The sequence below is a fragment of the Notamacropus eugenii genome, chromosome 2 (assembly GCF_028372415.1).
Source record: "Notamacropus eugenii isolate mMacEug1 chromosome 2, mMacEug1.pri_v2, whole genome shotgun sequence".
Taxonomy (NCBI): domain Eukaryota; kingdom Metazoa; phylum Chordata; class Mammalia; order Diprotodontia; family Macropodidae; genus Notamacropus; species Notamacropus eugenii.
The window spans coordinates 76,472,074-76,495,407 of record NC_092873.1 but is presented as its reverse complement, the minus strand read 5'-3'; the positions used below and the strand labels follow the sequence as shown (position 1 = coordinate 76,495,407).

The window sequence follows — 23,334 nt, the reverse complement described above, 5'->3', positions numbered from 1 at the left end:
TGATGAAAACTAGAGCCTAAATGTAATGTTTCAAGAAATCAAAAGAAAATTGCCTAGCTCTTTTAGAGGGCAAGGTAAAAAATAGGAAAAAGTCTTCTGGGTACCTCTGAAAGAAAGCCCAAAGTGAAAACTCCTGGGAACATCATAAAGTCCAGAGATTCCAGTTCAAAGAAAAATACTGCAATCACATAGAAATAAAGAATTCAAGTACCAAGGAGCCACAGTCAGGATCACACAAAATTTAGCAACACCAGTATAAAGGGTCAAAGAGCTTGGAATACAATATTCCATAAAGCAAAACATAGGAGCTTACAGCCAATCTAACTATAATCCTACAGAAGACTCTGTGTGGAATGGATCTTTAATGAAATAGAGGACTTCCAAGAATTCTTGATAAAAAGATCTTAGTGGCATAGAAACTTTGAAATACAGAGAAACATAAAAAGTAAACATGAGTGAATAAGAGACTAAACAAGGATAAACTGTTTATATTCTAATATGAAGAGATGATACATGTGTCCCATAGAAACCCCTTATTATCATTATCAAGGAGGCAGTCTAATAAGACGGGGAGGAGTTTTCTTATGTTATGATGAGCGTAAAATAAGAATGGAAAGGGAAGGGGGAAAGAACACTTTAAGGAGGAAAAGGGAGTGGAATGGTTGGGGAAAATATCTAATTGGAGTAAAAGACTATGTAAACAAGGAGGAAGGGGTGGGAGGAACAAATTAAACTTGGAATTCACTATCATCTGAAGTAGTCAAAGGAGGGAAGAATATAAACACACACCCGCACAGAGTTGAGTCCACAATACTCAACAAGGAAACAAAAGAAAAGGGGGAAAGGGAAAGTGGAACAAAAAGGAAGGGCACATTAAGGAAGGGATTAGGCCTAAGTAATGCAAAGTCTTCGTTGAGAAGAGGGATTTAAAAGAAAAGAAAGAATAAGAACACATGATTGGGGTCTGGGTGAGAGACAGAGAGGGGCAAGGTATCAGAAATAGATTGCACCAGAACTAGAATACTGGTGCTGACCACACTCTCTTTCACTATCTTCTTCTATATAAAGAAGGGGTGAGAAATAAAGAGAAAGAAAAGTATAAGAGAACAGAATGGAGGAAAATACACAAGTAACGATCATAACTTTGAACATAAACAGGATGAACTTGTGTGTGTGTTCGTTCTTCGTTGCTGAAGAAGACCATGCCATCAGAGAAATGATGACGTGACTTGCATGCGACTTTTTTGAGTGAGGGAGGGCTGTGCAGGTTACCAGCCTCACTTCTCTACCAGAGCCATCTGAATCCAGTGACCAGATATTCATCAGGATGACTGGAGATGATCCAGTTGGGGTTGAGTGACTTGCCTAAGGTCACATAGCTAGTGAGTGTCAAGTGTCTGAGGTGAGATTTAAACTCAGGCCCTCCTGACTCCTGCACTGGTGCTCTATCCACTGCACCACTTAACTGTCCCAAAGAGGATGAACAGGATGAACTTAACTATATGATGGAAGGGGATGTCAAAATGGATTAGAAATCAGAATTCAACAATCTGTTGCTTACAAGAAACATGCGTGAAACATAAGATTTCCACAGTGTTAAAACTAGGGACTGGAGCAAAATCTATTAAGCTTCAGCTAAAGTAAAGACTCCAATCAGTCCAATGACTAACCATGATTCCAGAAGGCTGATGATGAAGCATACTGTCCCTCTTTTGATAGAGACACGATGGATTCAGGGTTCAGAATAAGATACACATTTTTTTTTTTTTATATATAATGAGTGTGAGAATTTGTTTTGCTTGACATAATGTGTTTAAAAGTTCTTTATTTTTCTTTTATTTTCAATGAATGAAAAGAGAAAATTAATGCTTATTAATTAACAAAAAGTAAAATAAAATGGTCACATTTAAAAAATAAAGTTTTTGAGCAGGGGCACAATATGGAATTCACAAGTCTTTTGCCTTAAGGAAGAATATTTTTGCAGCTCTGTGAAGGGTGGATTGGAGAAAGGAGACACGGGAGGCTGGGAAAACAATTAGTATATTATCACAATATTCCAGGTGAATGGTAATAAGTGCCTAAACTAGTGTGCTGGCAGTGTGAGTACAGAGAAGATAACAAACGTGAGAGAAGCTTTGGAGATAAGATTGACAATACTTGACAACTGATTAGATATGTGGCATGAGGCAAAAGAAGTTAGCTCTTAGGTTCCAACCCTGAGTAACTGAGAACAGAAATAATGCCATCTGTAGCAAGGAGAGGTATGGAGGGAGGTAAGGGGATGAGTTCAGTTTCTGATGTGAAATCTGAGGACTCTCAGGTAAAGATATCCAGTCACTTGAGATGACAATGGTCAGAGTGACCTTATGTTTGAAATTATTTCCCACAAGAATGGAACTTGGAAGAAGGGTTTAAATAAGCAAGAATAATAGGTGAAGGGCTTTTCTAGGTCATTCATGTCGTAGAAGCCAAAATGAAATGAAAACTGCAATAATCAAGCCTATAGTGTAAGCCTGAATCTCAATCTGACCACAAGAACATTACCTGAAACGATGCTTTTGCCATCTCTCATGAAGTCAATAGCATAGCAGGTCATATTGGGCACCGTGATCCGTAACAGCTCTCGGTTAGAAGAGGTGTGCCACACTCGGATATCTTCCATGGAACAAGTGGCAAACAACTCGGCAGTGCCACTGAAAGAGCAAAATTATCACAAAACAGGATGTACACATGTTCTTCAATTCAGTTTTTTAAGTTAAACATTAATTTTTGAAGTGCTTTTCACAAAAAAAGGGAGGTAAGAAAGGCACTTTTTAGATGGCATTTCTGATAATTGGGCTTTTTTTATGAAATGCCTTTTATACTCAAAAGATGTAGTGTTCTTGTAATATTTCTGCTGTGAAATATGCATAAATCTTGTATCTCACAGTTTTCTCTGATCAATAGGGCAACAGGAATTTCCTCAGTATACGAAGGAGAACAGAAAGTTACTCAGAAATAAAATACAACTATGCTCAGAAACACAGAAATTTATGGGAATGATCAAGGGAAAAAAAAAAACAAGTAGATGAACTAGGCTATTGTCCACAGTATGATATGCAGTTAGATGGAAAACTTAAAATAGATTGTCCATAAGTGTGTATGTTAGCTAAACACCACTAGCAGACAATATGTTGGGCTCCAAAATTTACACGATGGGAGCAGGTTGCATTCCATTGGGGAATCTGTAAAGTTTTTTTGATGACTCTAAAGTTCTCTCTGAAACAGTTTCATCTTTTTTAACACCAATATTCTTGGACAGAGATGCTGTATGACTGTGAATCATGAAACACTCCAATTTCTGAAGGTAAGCATTGCAGAAGGAACGATGGAGATTTGATGGACGTGAGCAGACATTGCAATGACTTTAGAATAAGTGATAAAAATAATGTCATGAGAGAAATGTATGATTGAAAAAGATTGGTGGGTAGGTGGTCATGTAATGAAGGTAGGGGATAACTGAAGGATGTCCATATACTCTACTGGTGCTTTCATGCTATCAAGTGCTGAGTTTGTGGGGTGGTTCCCTTAGGACAACCTTATGGAAGGACATGTGAAATCGTGGTCCAGGATGAGTCAGCATGGATGAGATGTGATCTGCATTGTTGAATGGAATGTCCTCATTGATAAAATCACAGGTCCACTGGAGCATTGGAGTAAAGAAACAAAATATCTTTCAGTGCTGATGAAATGAAATTAGGAAGGGACATATTAAGTTCAATGAAATCTTTGAAAAATTGTTAAAGAAAAATTCTGCAAATTAAACAATTTTGTTAAACCATTGATGGTAGAGGAAGGAAGGAATAAGCACTTTTTTGTCTCCAAATTTATTTATTTGTTTTCAGTTTTCATCAATCACTTCCATAAGTTTTAAATTTTCTCCCCCTCCTTTCCCTCTTCCTCACCAAGATGGCATACAATCTTATATGGGCTCTACACATACATTCTTATTAAACACATTTTCACCTTAGTCATGTTGCATAGAAGAATTAAAACGAATGGGAGAAAGCATGTGTAAAACTAAACAAAACCAAACATAACAAAAGAGAAAATAGTCTGCTTCATTCTGCATTTTGACTCCATAGTTCTTTCTCTGGATGTGCATGGCATTTTGCATCATGAGTCCTTTGGAAATGTTTTAGGTCTTTGCATTGCTGCGAGGGACTAAGTCTACCAAAAACAGTTCTCGCATACTGTGACTGTTACTATGTATAATGTTCTCCTGGTTCTGCTCATTTCACTCAGCATCAGTTCATATAAGTCTATTCAGGTATTTCTGAAGTCCACCTGTTCATCATTTCTTATAGAACAATAGTATTCCATTACATTCATACAGTACAACTTGCTCAGCCATTCCCCAATTGATGGGCATTCCCTTGATTGCCCGGTCTTGGCTACCACAAAAAGAACTGCTGTAAATACTTTTATACATGTGGGACCTTTTCCCATTTCTATGATCTCTTTGGGATACAACCCTAGAAGCAGTATTGCTGGGTCAAAGGGTATACACATTTTTATAGCCCTTTGGGTATAGTTCCAAATTGTTCTCCAGGATGGTTGGATCAGTTCCATCAACTATGACTAAGTGTTCCAACTCTCCCACGCCTTCTCCAACATGTACCATTTTTCTGTTTTGTCATGTTAGTCAATCTGATAGTTGTTTGGATTTGCATCTCTCTAATCAATAGTGATTTAGAGCATTTTTTCATATGACTATAGGTAGCTTTAATTTCTTCCTCTGAAAACTGCCTGTTCAGATCCTTTGACCATTTATCAATTGGGGAATGACTTGTAAGGAATAAGCATTTATTAAGTGCCAATTTGTGCCAAGCAATTTACAAATATGATGTCATTTGTTCCTCACAATAGCCCTGTGAGGTAGACACTATTATTATACCTATTTTACACTTGAGGAAACTGAGGCAGAAAGAGGTTAATTGACTTGCATAGGGTCACACAGCTTGTCTGAAGTAAGACTTAAACTCAGGTCTTCCTGACCCTAGGCCCAGCACTTTATCCCCTGTATACCACCATCAGCCACCCTACACTAACAAAGGGCTCTACAGTGTCTACTTATGGACAGATAATAAAACACTTCTTCACACAGTTTTAAGGAACAAGATAAGACAGATAATCCTTAGACTAACTTGGATAGCACTGCCATATTAAAAAATGCTTAAATTTTCCAATAAAAATTTTAAAATAAGAGGTTTCAAGAGAATTTCTTATAGTTATATTTTATTTCTGAGCAACTCTGCTCTTCTTCCTATACTAAATGAATGCCCTTCAAAAGACAACCAAAGAAAAACCAAAAAGAAGAAAAATGGCTAAAAAGAAATCTCACATACAATTTCAGAGGGAAAGCAGAATTATTGAACTAACTCCAAATTTGCTTCCATCTTTATTATCAAGGAGAAAGATCTTCAAATGGGAAAAAGTATAACAGTTAAGATTTTGAAGCCCAGAAAGGTGAAATGAGAACATTGAGTTAATTTAAATGAATTTAAGTTTCCAGGCTTAGAATAATCAGGATACAAAACCAAAACAAAACCCTAAAAGATAAATACTGAACCATTATCAATCTGAGGAATCATGAAGAAAAACAAGAGGCATCATAAGATGAGAGGTGAGGGTTTTCACTTTAAAAAATAGGATAAAAGATTCATCAGACAAATTGCAGACTGCTGAGTGTGACTTAATTACAGCAAAATTCTAAGTTATATCATGAAATACCCTTTGAACACTGAGAAAATGAAGTGATGATCACAGTAAGCCATCATGGATTTGTTAAGAGTAAGTTATGCTAATATTGTAACGATATCATTAACATGATTGCTACCACGATCCAAGACAATTCCAAAGGAGCTCATGATGAAAAACTGCTATTCACCTCCAGAGATAGAACTCTGAGTGTAGACTGAAGCGTACTTTTTTCACTTTATTAATTTTTTTTGCTTTTTATCATCATCATTGTTACTAGAGTCGCAACACTGCTAATATGGAAATATATTTTGTATAACTTTACAAATGTAATGGTCATCATATTGCTAGCTCTTCAATGAATGGGGAAAGGGTGGCAAGGAAGGAGAAAATTTGGAATTCAAGATGTTTTTAAATAAGTGTTAAAAATACATACAGAAAAAAGAATGCTACAATAGACTTTATGATAGCATTGCTTGACTGGTAGATAAGAGAAATACCAAAGCTACAATATATGTGGATTTTAAAAAAGATATGTCACTGCTTCTCTTGATATCTTTGTGAACAAGTGGCGAAATATAGTTTGAATAATAATATAGTTAGTTCTATTCATAGCTACTTCTACAACTATACCACCAAAATATTGATTAATATATGGTTATCAACTTGGAGGGATATCTCAAGTGACATGCCAAAGGTCATGTGGTCGTGTCCTATTTCCTATTCAGCACTTTAATTAGGGTCTTGAGGCAGGTAGGTGGTGTAGCGGATAGCTGCCAGGCCTGGAGTCACAAAGACCTGAGATAAAATTCAGCCTCGTACTAGCTGTGTGACCCTGAGCAAGTCACTTAGTCCTGTTTGCCTCAATTTCCTCATCTGTAAAATGAGCTAGAGAAGGAAATGGCAAACCACTGCAGTATCTTCACCAAGAAAACTCCAAATGGGCTCAGGAAGAATTGGACACAACTGAAATGACTGGATAACAACAACATAAAGGTATGTCTGTCAAATTTCCATGAAACAGAATTAGAAAGGAAAGCAAGTATACTGAATGAGTGAATTGAGACTCAAAGATAATATCAGATGAAAATTATGGGCCAAACCTAATGAGATGACATTTAAGAAAGCTCAAAAAAATAAACATAGGATTTGATGTCCACATCCTGTATTTATTTGAGATTTTTAAAAAAAATTAAATGTATGAGTACAAGATTTCAGAAAATTGACAATAGTATTTCATATAGAAAAAGTCTTTGATGTTTTACCGGAATGTAATATTAATATGAATTACCAAAAAAGCTCTTGTAGTCTTGGGCAGCATTAATAGAATAAGGAAGGAAATATTCATACTGTCATTCATTCTTATCAACCCACACCTGAGCTATTGTGGTCTTTTTCTAGGGCACCCTATTTTAGAAGCAAAACTGACAAGCACATCTAGAAGAGAGCAACCAGTGTGGGGGAGGAAGTCTTATAACTATGTTATGAGGACTTAGAAAGACCTGAGTTAGGAGTGCCTGGAGCTATGGAGAACTCACTCAGACCCAGCAAGTGGTGTGACCCCAGGCAAGTCATTTAACCCATTTGCCTCACTTTCCTCAACAGTAAAAAGAAGATAATAAAAGCACCTACCTCATAAGGTTGTGAGATAAGATTTGTAAAGCATTTATAATGTGCTTGGCACATAATAGAGTCTATACAAATGCTTGTTCCTATGCCTTCCTCTTACCTCTTCATAAAAAATGATTGAGGAAATTAGAGAGATGTCTAGTAAAGATCTAGAGGGAGAGGAGAGACATGAGAGCTTTCCTCAAACGTACAGTGAGCGTCTCCCACATCAGTCCTTTTCTCTCCACTCACACAGCCACCGTCCTTAATTGAGTTCCTTATCATCTAACCTATTGCCATAGCATCCAAATATACTGTTCTCCCCTCACCCAGCATGTTGGATGTGAGCTTTGTGTGGACAGATCATGTCTTTTTTCACTTTTGAATCTTCCTCAGCACAGAACCTGTCACAACACCTAACAAGTGTTTGTTGTAAGCCTACTTGGCTACTTATATTGTGAACAGACTACATTGCCGATGACATTTCAATCTTTGTTGTCTATCGGTTGACTGAACAGTGCGGACCTACACCGTACAAGGCTCTAAGAATATAAATATAACGAATGGAATATAATTCCTGGTCACAAGGAGCTTGTACCTAACTAGGAAAACATCAAGGACATATATAGGGGGCACATATACTTATGTAGAATAAACACGATAACATAACATACATAAATAAGCATAATAAATATAAGGTAACTAAACACAAGGTAATAAGAAGTAGCACAACATTGTGGGGGAAAGCATTGAACTGAAACTTCAGTCCGCCTGGCTTCTAATTCCAAGTCATTACTTAAACAGCTTGTGACGTGGGGCAAATCAGCCGTGATCACTTTTGAAGTCTTTTCCTTTTACGTTCCTCACATCCCTATCCACTCCAACTCAGGCCCTTATTACTTTTCATCTACGATTACAACAATTTCCTTATAAGTTGTCACATTTCCAGTCTCTCTCCTCTTCAGTCCATTCTCCCTGTGGTTGCCAAATCAGTATTCTGAAATTACTGGCTGGACCATATTATTCCCTTGCTCAAGCCTCTGTGGTTCCCTATTACTTCTTAAATAAAAACAAAAATTCTTTTGTTTGGCATATAAAACCTTTTACATTCATGCACCCAACTCGCTCTCTGGGCTGATCTTACACAGACACTCTAAGACATGCCAGCAAACCGGACCACTTCGTATTCCCTGTACACAACATTCTGTCACTTATCTCAGTACATTTGCGCAGGTGGTTCCCCACACCTGGAAGGCTCTCCCTTCCTCAGTTCCAACATTTGTAATTCCTAGCCTCCTTTAAGTCTAAATTCAAGTGACACTTCCAAAAAAGAGGCCTTTCCTGATTCCCCAAGCCATTGCTGTCCTCCCTCCTCATCCAAATTACTTAATATATACCTTTTGATCAATCTGTCAGTCATCAAAGATTTATTAAGCATTTATTACATGCCAGGCATTGTGCTTAGTGTTGGGAGACACAAAGAAATTAACAAAACAATTCCTGCTCTACAAGAACTCACTTATTTTTTTTTGTATTTTTTTTTTTCAGTTTTATCTTATGTGCACATAACTATCTTTGACACTTGCTCGAATGATGCATTTACCAATCCTAATCTAGGAGAAGAGTTGATTAAAACACCCTTTTCTCAGTGGGGAAGCAAAGGACTACTACGGTAAGTTCAGAATGTTGTATACTCTGTCAGATGGTCTTGTTTTGTTGGTCATTTAATTATTTTTTCTTAGTTACGAAGTAGGGGTCGATGTTGAGGGAGAAGGATAAAATAATAATAATATCAGCTAGCATTTATGTAGCACTTTAAGGTTTGCAAAGTACTTTGTAAATATCTCATCTTATTTTCACAACAACCTTGGGAGATAGGTGAAATTATTAACCTTGTTTTACAGATGAGGAAACTAAGGTAGACAGAGGTCAGTTTAGTTGTTTCAGTTATGTCCAAGTCTTTGTGACCCCATATGGGGCTTTTTTTTTTTTTTGGCAAAGATATGGGAGTGTGGGGTGTATCTAGGTGGCACAGTGGATACAGCATTGGGCCTGGAATCAGGAGAACCTGAGTTCCAAGTTCAAATCCCACCTAAAACTAACCGTGTGACCCTGGGCAAGTCACTTAATCCCAACTGCCTCACAAGAAAAGAAAAATAGTGGAGTGATTTGCCATTTCCTTCCTCAGCTCATTTTTATAGAGGAAAAACTAAGGCAGACAGAGTTAAGTGACTTGGACAGGGTCACACAGCTAGTAATCATCTGAGGCTACATTTAAACTCAGGAAGTTGTCTTCCTGACTTCAGGTCTGACACCCTATCCATTGAACCAGCTAACTGCACTTACTCAGCTAAGTGTGTAAGGCTATATATGAACTCAGGTCTTCCTGATTCTAGGTCCAGTGTTCTATACATTGTGACACCTAGCTGCCTCTAAGATGATATTTTTTAAAAAAGTCAGTAAAACCTAACAAAAAGTAATTGAACTGTCTTCACTGCCACAATACAAAAAAAATTCTGAGGAGCTGAGAGATTTACTTCTTTTATTTTAGTGAACAGTGCAGCTGTGCATTTGAATGATGGGAGGAGCACTAAGTTGGAGTCATAGTATAGTAGAGAGCTCATTCTCTGGCAGAAGGATGCTTTTCTCATTAGAATTTACTTAAATTAAGGAGGAGTCAAAATGAATGTCTACGAATATAATATCCTAATTAAGACTATGATTTTGCAAAGACTGACATTTCAACAAACACTGACAGATGGCTGGAATTTACATTATTCTCAAGAGCTCACTTTCTATTGGGAGAGATAACATATGACTAACAAGGCACATACAAGATATAGAGTAGACGGAAGCTAGAAGGAATCTTAGAAGGAAGGCACTGTGCTTTCCAAGAAAGTCTTCCTGAAGAAAGTGGAATTTGAGCTGAGTCCTGAAGGAGGTCAGGGAAGCTAAGGGATGAAGGTGAGGAGAGAAAGCATCCCAGGCATGGAGGACAGTCAGTGAGTGCCACGGCATGGAGATGGCAGATGGAGTGTCAGATACAATGAACAGTGAAGGAGGCCAGTGTAGTTGCATAGAAGAGTGCATGAAGAATAAAGGATAAGAAACCTAGAAAAGGGGAAGGAACCAGGTTATGAAGAACTGTATACCAAATACAGCACTTTATTCTGGAGGTAAATTGGATAGCATCAACCAGTAGTACCTAATGCAATAACCAAAGAAAAACAAGAGCTATATTGTGATAAGTGTACTTAAAGTTCAATTTCATATTTTGCTTTTTAACAATGTTTATACATATAGAAAGAATCTCTTAAAATGTTTTCTCTTCTACCACTGGCACATTAGCTATGCTCTCACAAAAATTCTACTGACCAGTGCTGTCAGCTAGTTCATTTAAAGATCATCAGATTGAATAGTAACATAAGTATAGGTTAAGTTTAAATCAGAAAACAGCCTTAATACTGCAATGAAAAAAAATATTCGTTTTATTTCTGTAGAATGTCTTGATGGCCAATGATAATTTCAAGGTAGCTTATAATGCACTTGCCCAGGTTTGGTTTTTCAAACAGTCTGACATTTGCATTGCAGGAATATAAAGTTCATAATATTTGGATCATGTGATTACAATAGCTGATAAGATATAATTATAGTGTAACACAAGGTAAGAAGAGAGCTAATTTAGTTCACTGTACAGGATGCAAATGAGATTAGGCATATGAATTTGATCATATTTTGAGAATTGGTTTGTCCTTGAAAGTTGAACCATTGTGGCAATTTGGGGACAATTTGATGACAAGCTGAGAAACTGCAAGAACAGATTACAGTCAATCAGAAGTTGGTCAGAGTTTTATGAAATCATTCTATTGAGCACTAAAATCATTGTGAGCATGATCATTACAGTTTTGAATTCCTGTAGAAACAAACTTATAATGCACCATATGCATACATGCTTGTTGTCAAAGAGGAAAAATATATTTATAACATAATTGGGAAATTACTGCTTAAGGCACCACTAAAGAATTTTTAGCCTTAACCTCTTGAAGTAGCATTATGAATTCTCAAGGGGTTCACAAACCACTAAATGGGAAGCACTGAACTATAGTTTACTGAGGTGAGTGGATTGTCACATGATTTGAGCTACACTTTTGGGAAATCACTTTGACAGCTGAGTGGTAGGTGATTTGGACTGGGAAGACACTTGTGGTAAACAGACCAATTAGAAGGCTATTGTAATAGGACAGGCAGGAGTGATGAGGGCCCTGAATTAGAATGGCAGTTATGTAAGTAGAGGGAGACTTATATATGAGAGATTCATAAGATTTTTCAATAGATTAGATATATGGGGTGAGAGGCACAGAGAATGGCACTGAGATTGTGCTTGAGTGAATAGGAAAGTGATGGTGGCCTCAAGAGTAAATAAGGATATTGTAAGAGGAGAGTGTCTGGGGAGTAAGATAATAAGTTCTGTTTCAGACATTGAGTTTGAGATGTCTAGAGTTTGGACATCCAGAGTTTGAAATGTCTAAAAGGTAATTGATGATAAAAACTTGCTCAAGAAAAAAACTAGGGATTGCTGGAAATGTTGATATGGAAATCTGCATAGAGATGATAATTGAATCCATTTGTTTGTCTGTATATGTGTTTCCCCAGAGTAGAATATCAGCTTATTGAGAGAAGGGACTATTCCAGTTTGTCACTGTACCTCCAGTATTTAGCACAGTGCTTAGCAAGACACTTAAATGCTTGTAGAATTGAACTGAGGGGTTATCATGTGTAATTGAGGTTTGACCTGTTCTAAGGTGTTCCAGAAAAATGATTAATTTTACAAATTAGCGTTATAAATTAAATAGAGGCAGATTTTGGCTTCATTGAATTAACTTTCTGTATGGATTGTATGTCTCACAAAGGAATAAGCAATTAGGTCACTGGAATTATTCAGTTGGATGACTATCTGTTAGGAAATCAAAGAGGTAAAAATGATTTGGAAGGTCGACAAGATGATCTGCAAGGTTCCTTTCAACTCTTTGGTTCTGTGACTCTCTATTTGTTACATAGGAACTCAAAACTTTAATGGAATGCTAATCCCCACATCTTATTTTGTGCTTTTGCATTTCAGTTAAATTACTGATTTTGTACTAAAATGAACATGTCACATAATTAAAGATACCTTGACAATGTCCAAATAGAATATTTCCTTTAGTAGGACAATGTCGTCATCAATCTAAATGGTTAAAACAACATATAATTGCTATGAGATCCTGATTTTGAGAATGAGGGCATTTTCATGTTGTTCTTGCAGTGAATATAAGCACCAGCAATATTAGAAGAATCATGGAATTTTAGAATTGGAAGGGACATTTGTGGTCAACAACATACACCTAATGTATGAATCCTTTCTCCAGTCTCACCTTTGCAAACATAGCTACATACTACTTTGGCCTTAGGGACTTATGTAGTGCTTTGAAATCTTAGAACTTTCCAGAATGTTTTATTACACTCTATACAATGGTAATCCCACAGTGTATTGAATGTTTTACAAAGCTTACCTTCACACAACCTTTTGTACCACTACCTGTTCCACACTTAGCACATTAGAAATGCTCAACATTTAACCAGAAATGAAAATTCAAACTTTATAATACACCTCATTCAAACTCTCTTGCCTCAGTGATAATCTGTTATTTCTTTTTCACTCCTTGGAAGATTATGGAAGAGACATAATCCCTGCTGCAGATCATCCTGAGTTTTTAATAAATACAAATGCACAATAATAACAAGGGGGTTGATTATATTGAGTAACTTTTTTTTAAACCGAGTCACTTTTAACAACAATCTTTTCTCTAGTGTTAAACAGATATTTTAGGTGCAGCAAAGGAACAATGGCTAGAAGTTTCATTATCTATTAACTTAATAAAAACAAAGGACATAGTCTTCTTGTAGAAGCAACATAAAAGAAATACTGACGGGAAAGTCAGCAAAACTATTAACTAAGAGTGGTGGTTACAATACACTTTAATAGTGCAGGTTCATAGGCAGAGAAAAGCAATGCAAGATAGGAGATATATGAAGATAAATGAAGAATAACTGATAACATTATGGGTAGTCAGCTACACCAAGGATCACTTAGCTGCCTTAAAGTATCTTCTAATGAAAAAAAATCTAAAAAAAATGCTTAAATAGGTGAGGCCTTGCTCTGGTCTCCTCTAATTGGAATGAACACTCTGTTTTGCTAAATCCCACTCTATTCGAACTTTGTCATTAAATCATAGCTTATATTTGTGGAGCACTCTATGGCTTACAAAATACTTTATACACATGATCTCATTTAATCCTGTCAACGATCCTGTGACAGAGGTATTACAACAGCAGTAATCTTCATTTAACAGATGAGGAAACTGAGGTTCAGAGGTAAAATGACCTGCTAAAAGTCACAGTCAGAAAATGGAAAATCCAGACTGAAACCCAAGTCTTCTCACTCTGAATCCATCAGTCATTCTACTGCAACATGCTTTAGAGTGCTATGAATGAATAAGTGACACACAGCATAAAGACTGCTATGTTTGGAGGCATGGTCTCAAAAGACACTTAAAATCCCTTATGAATTGGCATTGCTATGTTACTTGCTACATCCTGCCTCAACCCCACAATTCTTGACTTCACACATACCAAAATTTCAGGAAAGAATCTATTTAGGGATTTTTTTTTTATTCCCCAGGGGAATAAAATAATATCCAAATGGTATATATCAAATTCCCACTTTCTGATTGAATTTAAGAGGTAAAAGAAGTGTTGTCCCCCTCTTTACTTACTATGGGAAAACAATGTCGTGGACAGCCCCACTGTGACAGGTAGCAATGAGTTCTTCTTTAAAATCAGTGTAACCAAGGCAGTAAATGTGAGCTGCTTCTGTTCCAGCAAAGAATTGATGCCCTTGACCTCGAAGTGCAATGGAGGTGACCCCACCTAGTAACTGAACTTTCCTTAAAAAGAAAAAAGTAATATGTTGTATAGATCTGATCCAATTCATCAAATACAGTATTAACCATTTGCTATGTATTTGACAGGGAAGGAGAACATAAAAAATGTGTTATAGTTCTTATTACTGTAATTGACAGACTACAATAGAAGTATATACAGTATGAAGGCCATGAGACAAAATATTAGAGATTTAGAAACAGAATATTATCAATTTAAGGTCAGGGAAGGAAACAAACCTGGTCTTATTGAAGGGTCAGGGGTGGGTGAGGATTGGGGATAAAACAAGCATTTATTAAGCTCCTACTATGTGCCAGGCACTATACTAAACACTTTACAATCATGATCTCATTTGATCTTCACAACAACCCTGGGAGGTAGGTGCTATTATGATACTCATTTTACAGTGGAGGACACTGAGGCAGATAGTGCTTAAGTGACTTTCCCAGGGTCATACAGTTAGTAAGTATCTATAATCAGATTTGAGTTTGAGTCTTCCTGACTCTAGGTCCAGTGCTATAGCCATTGTGCCAATCTAGCTGACTCCTGTCTGGCCAAAAAGTATGTATTGGGCAACAGTGGGAGAAGAAGAGGATAAGAAAGAGAAAAGTAGAGTTTGACAATGTCCCAAGTACCTGATTCCTAGGTAAGAAACTGGCAGATATTCTTAAACAATAGACTAATATAACAAAAGCACTATTAAGACAGCTGCCAGAACAGAGGCAGGACCCTGTCCCCAGCTCCCACATATCTACCACTCCCCCAAAAACCACAAATTCAACCAGAATGACGTTCAAGAAATCCATTGAGAAACTTCAGGAAGTGATTTCTTCCAACTAAAAACTACACAGAAAGTCAACCAAACAAGCCAGGAGACTAGGGAAGGGGGCTGCCAGCCAGGCCAATGCCACTTCAAGCAAACAAGGCAGTTAGATAGGTGTACTATATAAACATTAGATATTGTCATTGTTATTACCATCCTAGCATGAACAGAGAGTGGCCAGCATCAAGTATAGCTTAGAGGGTATTGTTTGTGGAGGCAACAAGAGCACAGATGAGATCTTGAAATCCACTAGATGCAGAGAGAGTCAAGATGGCAGAGTAAAAAAACCAGGGACTCACCTGAGTTCTCCCCCAAACTCCTCTAAATGCTGTTAAAAATGACTCTAAGCAAATTCTAGTACAGCAGAGCCCACAAAAACATTGAAATAAATTTCCAGCCCAAGACAATCTGGAAGGTTGGCAGCAGAGTTCTTTTGCACCAGGGTGAAAGAGGAGTGCAGTTCAGTGCAGGTGTGCCAGCATAGACTAGGTCCTAGCAAACCGGGAGCGAACCTCAGGGCAACTGAATCACTGGCAGCAGGGCCAGTTTCTAAACTTCTCAGCCCACAGATGCCAAAGACAATTTAGAAGATCAAAAGGAAAGGTCTGTCAGACCTGGGTGAGAGAAAGAGAGCACAGTCCAGCACAGGACACACCAGCACAGTCCCAATCCCAGCAAACCAGGAGCAGGCCTTGGAAGTGACTGAATCAGCAGTGGCAGCAGTTGCTTTCAGAGCTCTCAGTCCACAGACAGTAAGAGAATCAAACAACTGGTCACAAGGAGATTAAAGGGTTCTTTTTGCTAGCATTGAGGCAGGACTCTGTTGTTTTGCCCATACTTGGATCTGGGCCACAGCCCTAGGTGGCAGTCCCAGGGTGAGGAGCAGCACTAGAACATCAAAACTTGCCATAGCAGTGGAGGGGAGACTTTCCTCACAGTTCTAGGGCAGAAAAGAGTGCTTGTGGTTGCTCACAGACCACAGCACAGGCCAGGAGAGGAGTAAACACCTCTCCTTAGATCATACCACCTTGAAACTGAAAACTTACAGGTCCCTAGAAGTATCTCTGAAAACAGCTGCACAAAACCCCTAAAGCTTAGGACAGTTCATTCTTCACCTTGGAAGGAGAGTCCTATCTTAACAAAGAGTTAAAAGGTCAGTAAGAGAGTGGGAAAATGAGCAAGCAATGGGGAAAAAAAACTGTGACTATAGAAACTTACTTTGGTGACAAGGAAGATCACAGAAGAAGACAACAAAATCAAAGCTCCTGCATCCAAAGCCTCCAAGAAAAATATGAATTGGTCTCAGGTCAAGGAAGAGCTCAAAAAGGATTTTGAAAATAAGAGAAGTAGAGGAAAAATTGGGAAGTGAAATGAGTGATGCAAGAAAACCATGAAAAACAAGTAAACAACTTGGTAAAGGAGACTGAATGCTGAAGAAAATAACATGTTAAAAAACAGAGTAGGTCAAATGGTAAAAGAAAAGTCAGTGAGGAGAAGAATGCCTTAAAAAGCTGGAGGTCCAAAAGCTCACTTAAGAAAATAATTCCTTAAAAATTAGAATGAAACAAATGGAAACTAATGACTTTATGAGAAATCAAGAGACCATAAAACAAAAGCAAAAAAAGTGGAAAGAAACCAACTAGAATATTAAATGTGAATAGTTATTGTGAAAAACAATGTTTTGATGAAATATTCATTGGAAAATGTGAAACATTTGTGAAATATTCATTGGAAAAACAACTGGAAAATAGTTCCAGGAAAGACAATTTTAAAATTATTGGACTACCTGAAAGCCATGATTAAAAAAAGAAACTAGATATCATCTTTCAAGAAATCAAGGAAAATTACCCTGATATTCTAGAACCAGAGGGCAAAATAGAAATTGAAGGAATCCACCAATCACCTCCTGAAAGAGATCCCAAAGTTAAAACTGCCAGGAATACTACAGACACATTCCAGAGTTCCCAGGTCAAGGAGAAAATACTGCAGGCAGCCAGAAAGGAAAAATTCAAGTGTCATAGGGCCACAATCAGAATAATACAAGATTTAGCAGCTTCTACACTAAAGGACTGAAGAACTTAGAATATGATACTGCAGAGGGCAAAGGACCTAGGATCACAGCAAAGAATCACCTACCTAGCAAAATTGAGTATGATTCATGAATGGATATTCAATGAGATAGAGGAATTTCAAACATTCTTGAGAAAAGACCAGAGCTGAACAGAAAATTTGACTTTCAAACACAACATTCAAGAGAAGCATAAAAAGGTAAACAAGAAAGAGATATCATAAGAGACTTATTAAATTTAAACTGTTTACATTCCTACAAACCTTTCTCACTATTTGGGTAGTTTGAAGGAATACATACATACACATACACACACATATGTAGATAGAGGGCACAGGAGTGAGTTGAATATGAAGGGATGATATTTAAAAAGTTAAATTAGGGGGTGAGGGAGGAATGCACTGGGAGAAGTAGGGAGAGTAGGGAGAGGTAGAATGGGGTAAATTATCTCACATAAAAGAGGCAAGAAAAAACTTTTGCAGTGGAGGGGAAAAGGGGTGAGAGGGGGTGAATGAACTTTACTCTCATCAAAATTGACTCAAAGAGGAAATAACATACACACTCAATTGGGTACAGAATCTCTTACCCTAAAGGAAAGCAGGGGGAAAGGGGGTAAGAGAAGGGAGGGGGGCGGTGATAAAGGGGAGGACAGATTGGGGGAGGGGGTAATCATAAGCAAAACACTTTTGAGGAGGGACAGGGTGAAAGGAGAGAGAGAAAAGAATAAACAGGGGAATAGGATGGAGGGAAATACAGTTGGTCTTTCACAACATGAGTATTTTGGAAGTGTTTTGCATGACTATACATGTATAACCTATATAGAAATGTATCTTCTCAATGAAGGGGGCAGGAGAGGGAGGAAGGGAGAGAATTTGAAATTCAAAGTTTTTAAAATGAATGTTAAAAATTGTTCTTACATGTAACTAGGGAAAAATAAAAATACTAGACAAAATTCACATAAAAAAAAAAAAAGAAATCCACTAGAAGGAGCAGTGACCATTGTGACCCATAGTGTGCTCAGATTGGGACAGCCCAAGCACCCAAAAACTACAATGTCCCTTCTACTGTTTTTTTAAATTAATTTTTCATTTTGAACTTAAATATAAGACAAAAGAAAGTTTCCAAGTATACAGCATAATATATAAGGAGGATTCAATATAAAACCATGAATTTCCATTTTACACTTCTTACTTTTTTTGAAAAAGTATGTAATAAACACTACAAATTGCTTTCAAAGCTAATCTGCTTTTCTATGCTCCCTTCTAAGTTTTCTTTTGTTCTCTGCTGTGCACTTTTTTCTTCCTGTTCCCATCACTCCACCCTACAGAAGGCTACCAAGAGATGCAAATTGTGTGTGTACATAAACATACACACATATATTTAGCAAATAATTCTTATTACAAAAGCTAAAATCTTTACATTTGTCAAACACAAAGTTACCATAATCATTTACTACTGTGTATTGTATGTCTACTCTGTTCCACTGAGTTACCTGTCTATTTCTTAACCAGTACCAGATAATTTTGATAATTGCTGCCTTAAGATATAGTTTAAGATCTAATAATCCTAAAACCTCCTTTCTTTAATGTTTTTTCATTAGTTCCTTTGAAATTTTTGACCTTTTGTTTTTCCAAATGAATTTTTTTTACCTTTCTGTAATGGTAATTTAAATGGGAAGACCTTTCCCGTTCATTAGTAGGCCCATGTGACCTGCCTGTGTCACATGGAAGTCTGAATCACATGAAGTCTGTGGTGGGAAGAGTTTGCTGGAAGGGTGGAGCAGGAAGGATAGAACAGGAAGAAGCAGAGTTAGAGCAAAACTGAGAGGAAATTGGTCAGAGTCTAGTCAGAGCTAGAAAGGATGCAGGCAAACAGGCAGCTGGCTAGCATGAGTGAAGGAGCTTGTTTGTAATTTTGTATAAGAGAGCCTGCTTATAATTTGTTTAATGGAACTGGTTTGTGGGAATTCTAGCGGGGGAGGGCTTGGGATGGTGTTGTCTTCTGCATTTATTGTGTAAGATTTTTGTTACTATGATGGATTTGGCTTTCTTCTGCCTTTCATATAGAGAGTCTGTTATACTTTGTGGTTCTGAACTACACCAGCATATTCAAATTTGCCCTTGGTGCTGTGAATATTGCCTGGGTGATACATTTTTCTAACAATAAAATAGTTTTTTGGCAATTTAATTGAGATGGTATTGAATACATAGATTAGTTAAGGCAAAGTTGTCATTTTTATTATGTTGGGCCTGCCCATCCATAGACAATTGATATTTCTCTAGTTATTTAAATCTTTCTGTACACACAGTGTTTTATAATTATGTTCATGTAGTTTCTGGGTTTGTTTTGGTAGGTTTACTCCCAGGTATTTTATGCTGTCTACAGTTATTTGAAATGGGGTATCCCTTACTATCTTTTCTTCAGGGTTTTATTGGTGATATATAGAAGCTGATGATTTCTGCAGGTTTACTTTATAACCTGCTACTTAGCTAAAAACTCTTACTTTCTTCAACTAACTTTTTAGTTGAATCTCTAGGATTTTCCAAGCATATCATCATATTGAATGCAAAACCAGATAAGTTTTATTACCTGATTGTCCATTCTGATTCCTTCAATTTCTTTTTTTTTCTCTTAGTGCTATTGCTAGCATTTCTAACACAATATTGGATAATATTGGTGACAATGAACATCCTTGTTTCACTCCTAATCTTATTGGAAAGACTTCTAGCTTATTCTCATTACAAATAATGCTTGCTAATGGTTTCAGGTAGATACTTCTTATGATTTTAAGGAAAAATCCATTTATACCGGTGCTTTCAAATGTTTTTAATAGGAATAAATCTTACATTTTAGCCAAAGCTTTTTCTGTATCTATTAATAGAATCACATGACTTTTGTTATTTTTGTTATTGATATAACTGATTGTGTTAATAGTTTTCCTTATGTTAAACCATCCTTGTATTCCTGGTATAAATTCTACTTGGTCACAATGTATAATCTTTGTGATGTATTGTTGTAGTCTCCTAGCTAGTATTTTACTTAGAATTTTTTTTATCCATATTCATTAATGAAATTGATCTATAGTTTTCTTTCTCTGCTTTTGTTCTTCTTGATTTATTAGTGCCATATTTGTTTCATAAAAGGAGTTTGGCAGGATTCCTTCTTTGCTTATTATTGCAAATAATTTATGTAATATTGGAATTAATTGATCTTTAAATGTTTGGTAGAAATCACTTGTAAATCCATCTGGTTCTGATGATTTTTTTGTAGGAAGTTCATTTATGATCTGTTCAATTTCTTTTTCTAAAATAGGTTTTTTAAGCTATTCTATTTCCTCTTCTGTTAATCTAGGCAATTTATATTTTTGTAAATATTCTTCCATTTCACTTAAATTGTTAAATGTGGTTGTCTATAATTGGTCAAAAATAACTCCTTGTAAATGCTTTCATTTCATCTTTATTAGCAGTATATTCATCCTTTTTATTTTCAATACTTGTGATTTGTTTTTCTTCTCTTTTTTTTGATCTTATTAACCAGTGGTTTATCTATTTTATTGGTGTTTTCATAAAACCAACTCCCAATTTTATCAATTCAATGGTTTGCTTATATTCAATTTTCTTAATCTCACCTTTAATTTTTAGAATTTCCAATTTGGTGTTTAATTGGGGATTTGTAATTTGTTCTTTTTCTAGTTTTTTAATTGCATTGCCAATTCATTGGTCTACTGTGTCTCTATTTTAGTAATATAAGCATTTAGAAATACAAGTTTTCCTCGGATTACTGTCTTTGCAGTATTCCATAGGTTTTGATATGTCGTCTCATTGTCATTCCCTTTAATGAAATTATTGTTTCTATGATTTTTTTCCTTAACCCATTCATTATTTAAGATTAGATTCTTTAGTCTCCAATCCGTTTTTAATCTGTGTTGGGAGGAGGAGAGGAGTTTAGCAATAGTGATGCAAAAAAGTAACTGAAACACTTTTTTAAATGTACAGAAAAGAACAGAAGGAAGTTCAGAAGGAAACAGACAAACAGGACAGTTTCAAAAGTAACATGTGGAATGTACTGTATTCTTTTTCTTTTTTAAAGAAAGCAGTATGAAATGGAGATTCACAGTTTTATATACAGTCCTTTTTTGTGTTTTGCTACATACATGGAAATGTTCTTTTTTGGTATTTAAATAAATTTAGAATTTTAATAAGTTCAATTAACTTTTAAAAACCAATCTTAGGTTGCTATTCAGAGTAAACAAAAAGAGGGACCAGCTAAATGCAGGGAGATCAGCTGTAAGCTAAATGTAACTAACAGTCTGAGTAAGAAGTGACCAAAGCGGATTTTTATTACTGACAAATAACAGTGAAACTGCTGACTAGGACAAGAAATAGGGCTATGGAACTATGTGCCTTTAGAGAATCATAAAAGGACTGTCACAGACAAGAACAATTTGTAACTTCAATTACATCATTGTGATGCAAAATGATAAACTGGTGCTACAGAAACAGCTTGTTGGTGATTGTTTTGTTAAGTAGGCTAAACATCCTCTTTCATTCTATGTTTTAACAACCTGGAAACTCAGTGACAGGCACTCAAATAGGTATGGATCCTGATTTTCAATCTACTAACCTTGAAGCCACTGAAGTTCACTATGGGAGAAAAGGAGGCTAGTGTTATTTAACTTTAGGTGAACAAAACAAACCTTTTTATTTATTTAGGAAAATGAAATATTTACCCAAGGCAAAGAGATCCTTCAATATATGAGCAAGTCATTTAAGAAGTAATTGTGGTTAAAAATTAAAGAAGCTTTCAAAGTTGTGTTATAATGGCTGAAGAAACTGCAACCTAGCGTCCAACCTACTTGTAATGAATCACTCCATGACTGGTTGGGCTGGTCCTTAGCAGACTCAATGTATTGTCAAGACCATACTTGAAGCCTTTCCAGCATGATAAGACTTCTCAGAGCTTACTGTTCAACTGGTATGACCTAGGGTAATCTCCAAATCACAGTAAGATGTTGGAGGTAGTTCTGACAAAAACAATGAGGCACTGGAAAATACTTGTCAATGAAACTAGACTTAGAGAGTCTGTGCTTAAAATATACAAAATTGCTTTTGGATTACTTAACTTGCAGAATTTACTTGAAAGCTGATCCCATCCCCCTTCCCCACAAAATAATAACTTCAGTTTTCATAGGCTGAATGAAGAGAGATAAAATTTTTGAAAAGTTTGAGGATGTGAAGATTAAATGGGACAAAAAAATCCTCATATTTATTTGCTCACTTGCTCTTTCATCAACTTCTTTTGCCTCTGTTACTTCCTTTCCCTCACTGTTTAGATCCTTAGGCTTTCTGACAGTAAAGTGATTTATTAACTTTTAAGGGTGATATAATTATGACACAATAATCATTATCCCTAATGGTATCATTTTTATTCTTATTTTCCCATGGCTGAATTAAGTTCTCCCCACCCACCACCCACCACTCTGAAATAACTTCAGACTTGCTTTTCTCTACACTGATCAACTACTTTCCAATTATCCCAGGAGAAACCATGCATATTAATGAAAACATAAACAACTCTTCTGGATCAATTTTATTACCAACCACCTTGGATTTCCCTGTCTCTTTGATAAAAAAGTCTTTCATTATAATTTACCTTGTACTGTCAAGGGGGAAAGGATATGCTAAGGTAAATTTTATCTCAGTATTTATTCTTTTTTATTCTAATTTTTTTTTATTCTTATTCTTATTATAAAATTTTTATTCTTATTATAAAATTCCGAATATGTAGATCCAGATGAATGAATTTTAGTATTTAATCTTATCTCATCTAATTCGCCTAACAATCTTCTGAGATTATTGGATAAGCATCAAACAATCAATCAACAAGCATTTATTAAGAAGCAGGCATTGTGAATACAAAGAGAAAATAAAAATATTCTCCAAAAGTCTCCACACCAGCCAGGAACATAACAAGTACATATAAAAGTATATAGAGAATGCATGCAAAGCAAATATAAATGTGTAGGGAGAATGAGGCTGAGCATGTGACTATGCACCTTCTGATGGGCATATATGTATATCCCCATGACTGGAGCTATGTCAAAGATATGGCAACTAAG

At 36.3% G+C, this 23,334-nt stretch overlaps 1 protein-coding gene and 1 long non-coding RNA gene across 5 annotated transcripts in view; one reads left to right on the top strand and one right to left on the bottom strand.

Annotated features, from left to right (window-relative positions):
• LOC140525562 (uncharacterized) overlaps positions 1–9,020 on the top strand; it is a 31,486-nt gene extending 22,466 nt beyond the window's left edge. The window contains exons 2-4 of the long non-coding RNA XR_011974057.1: positions 3,302–3,346; positions 7,141–7,305; positions 8,896–9,020. This is a non-coding gene — a long non-coding RNA (uncharacterized lncRNA). The remainder of the gene's footprint in view (positions 1–3,301; positions 3,347–7,140; positions 7,306–8,895) is intronic.
• Positions 1–23,334, bottom strand: part of CFAP52 (cilia and flagella associated protein 52) — a 66,674-nt gene that overhangs the window by 12,758 nt on the left and 30,582 nt on the right. For all 4 annotated transcript variants that reach the window (XM_072641061.1, XM_072641060.1, XM_072641063.1 and 1 more), the window contains 2 exons: positions 14,160–14,330; positions 2,545–2,693 (listed from right to left, as the gene is read on the bottom strand). In XM_072641061.1, coding sequence (XP_072497162.1) covers positions 2,545–2,693; positions 14,160–14,330 — 320 coding nt within the window. The remainder of the gene's footprint in view (positions 1–2,544; positions 2,694–14,159; positions 14,331–23,334) is intronic.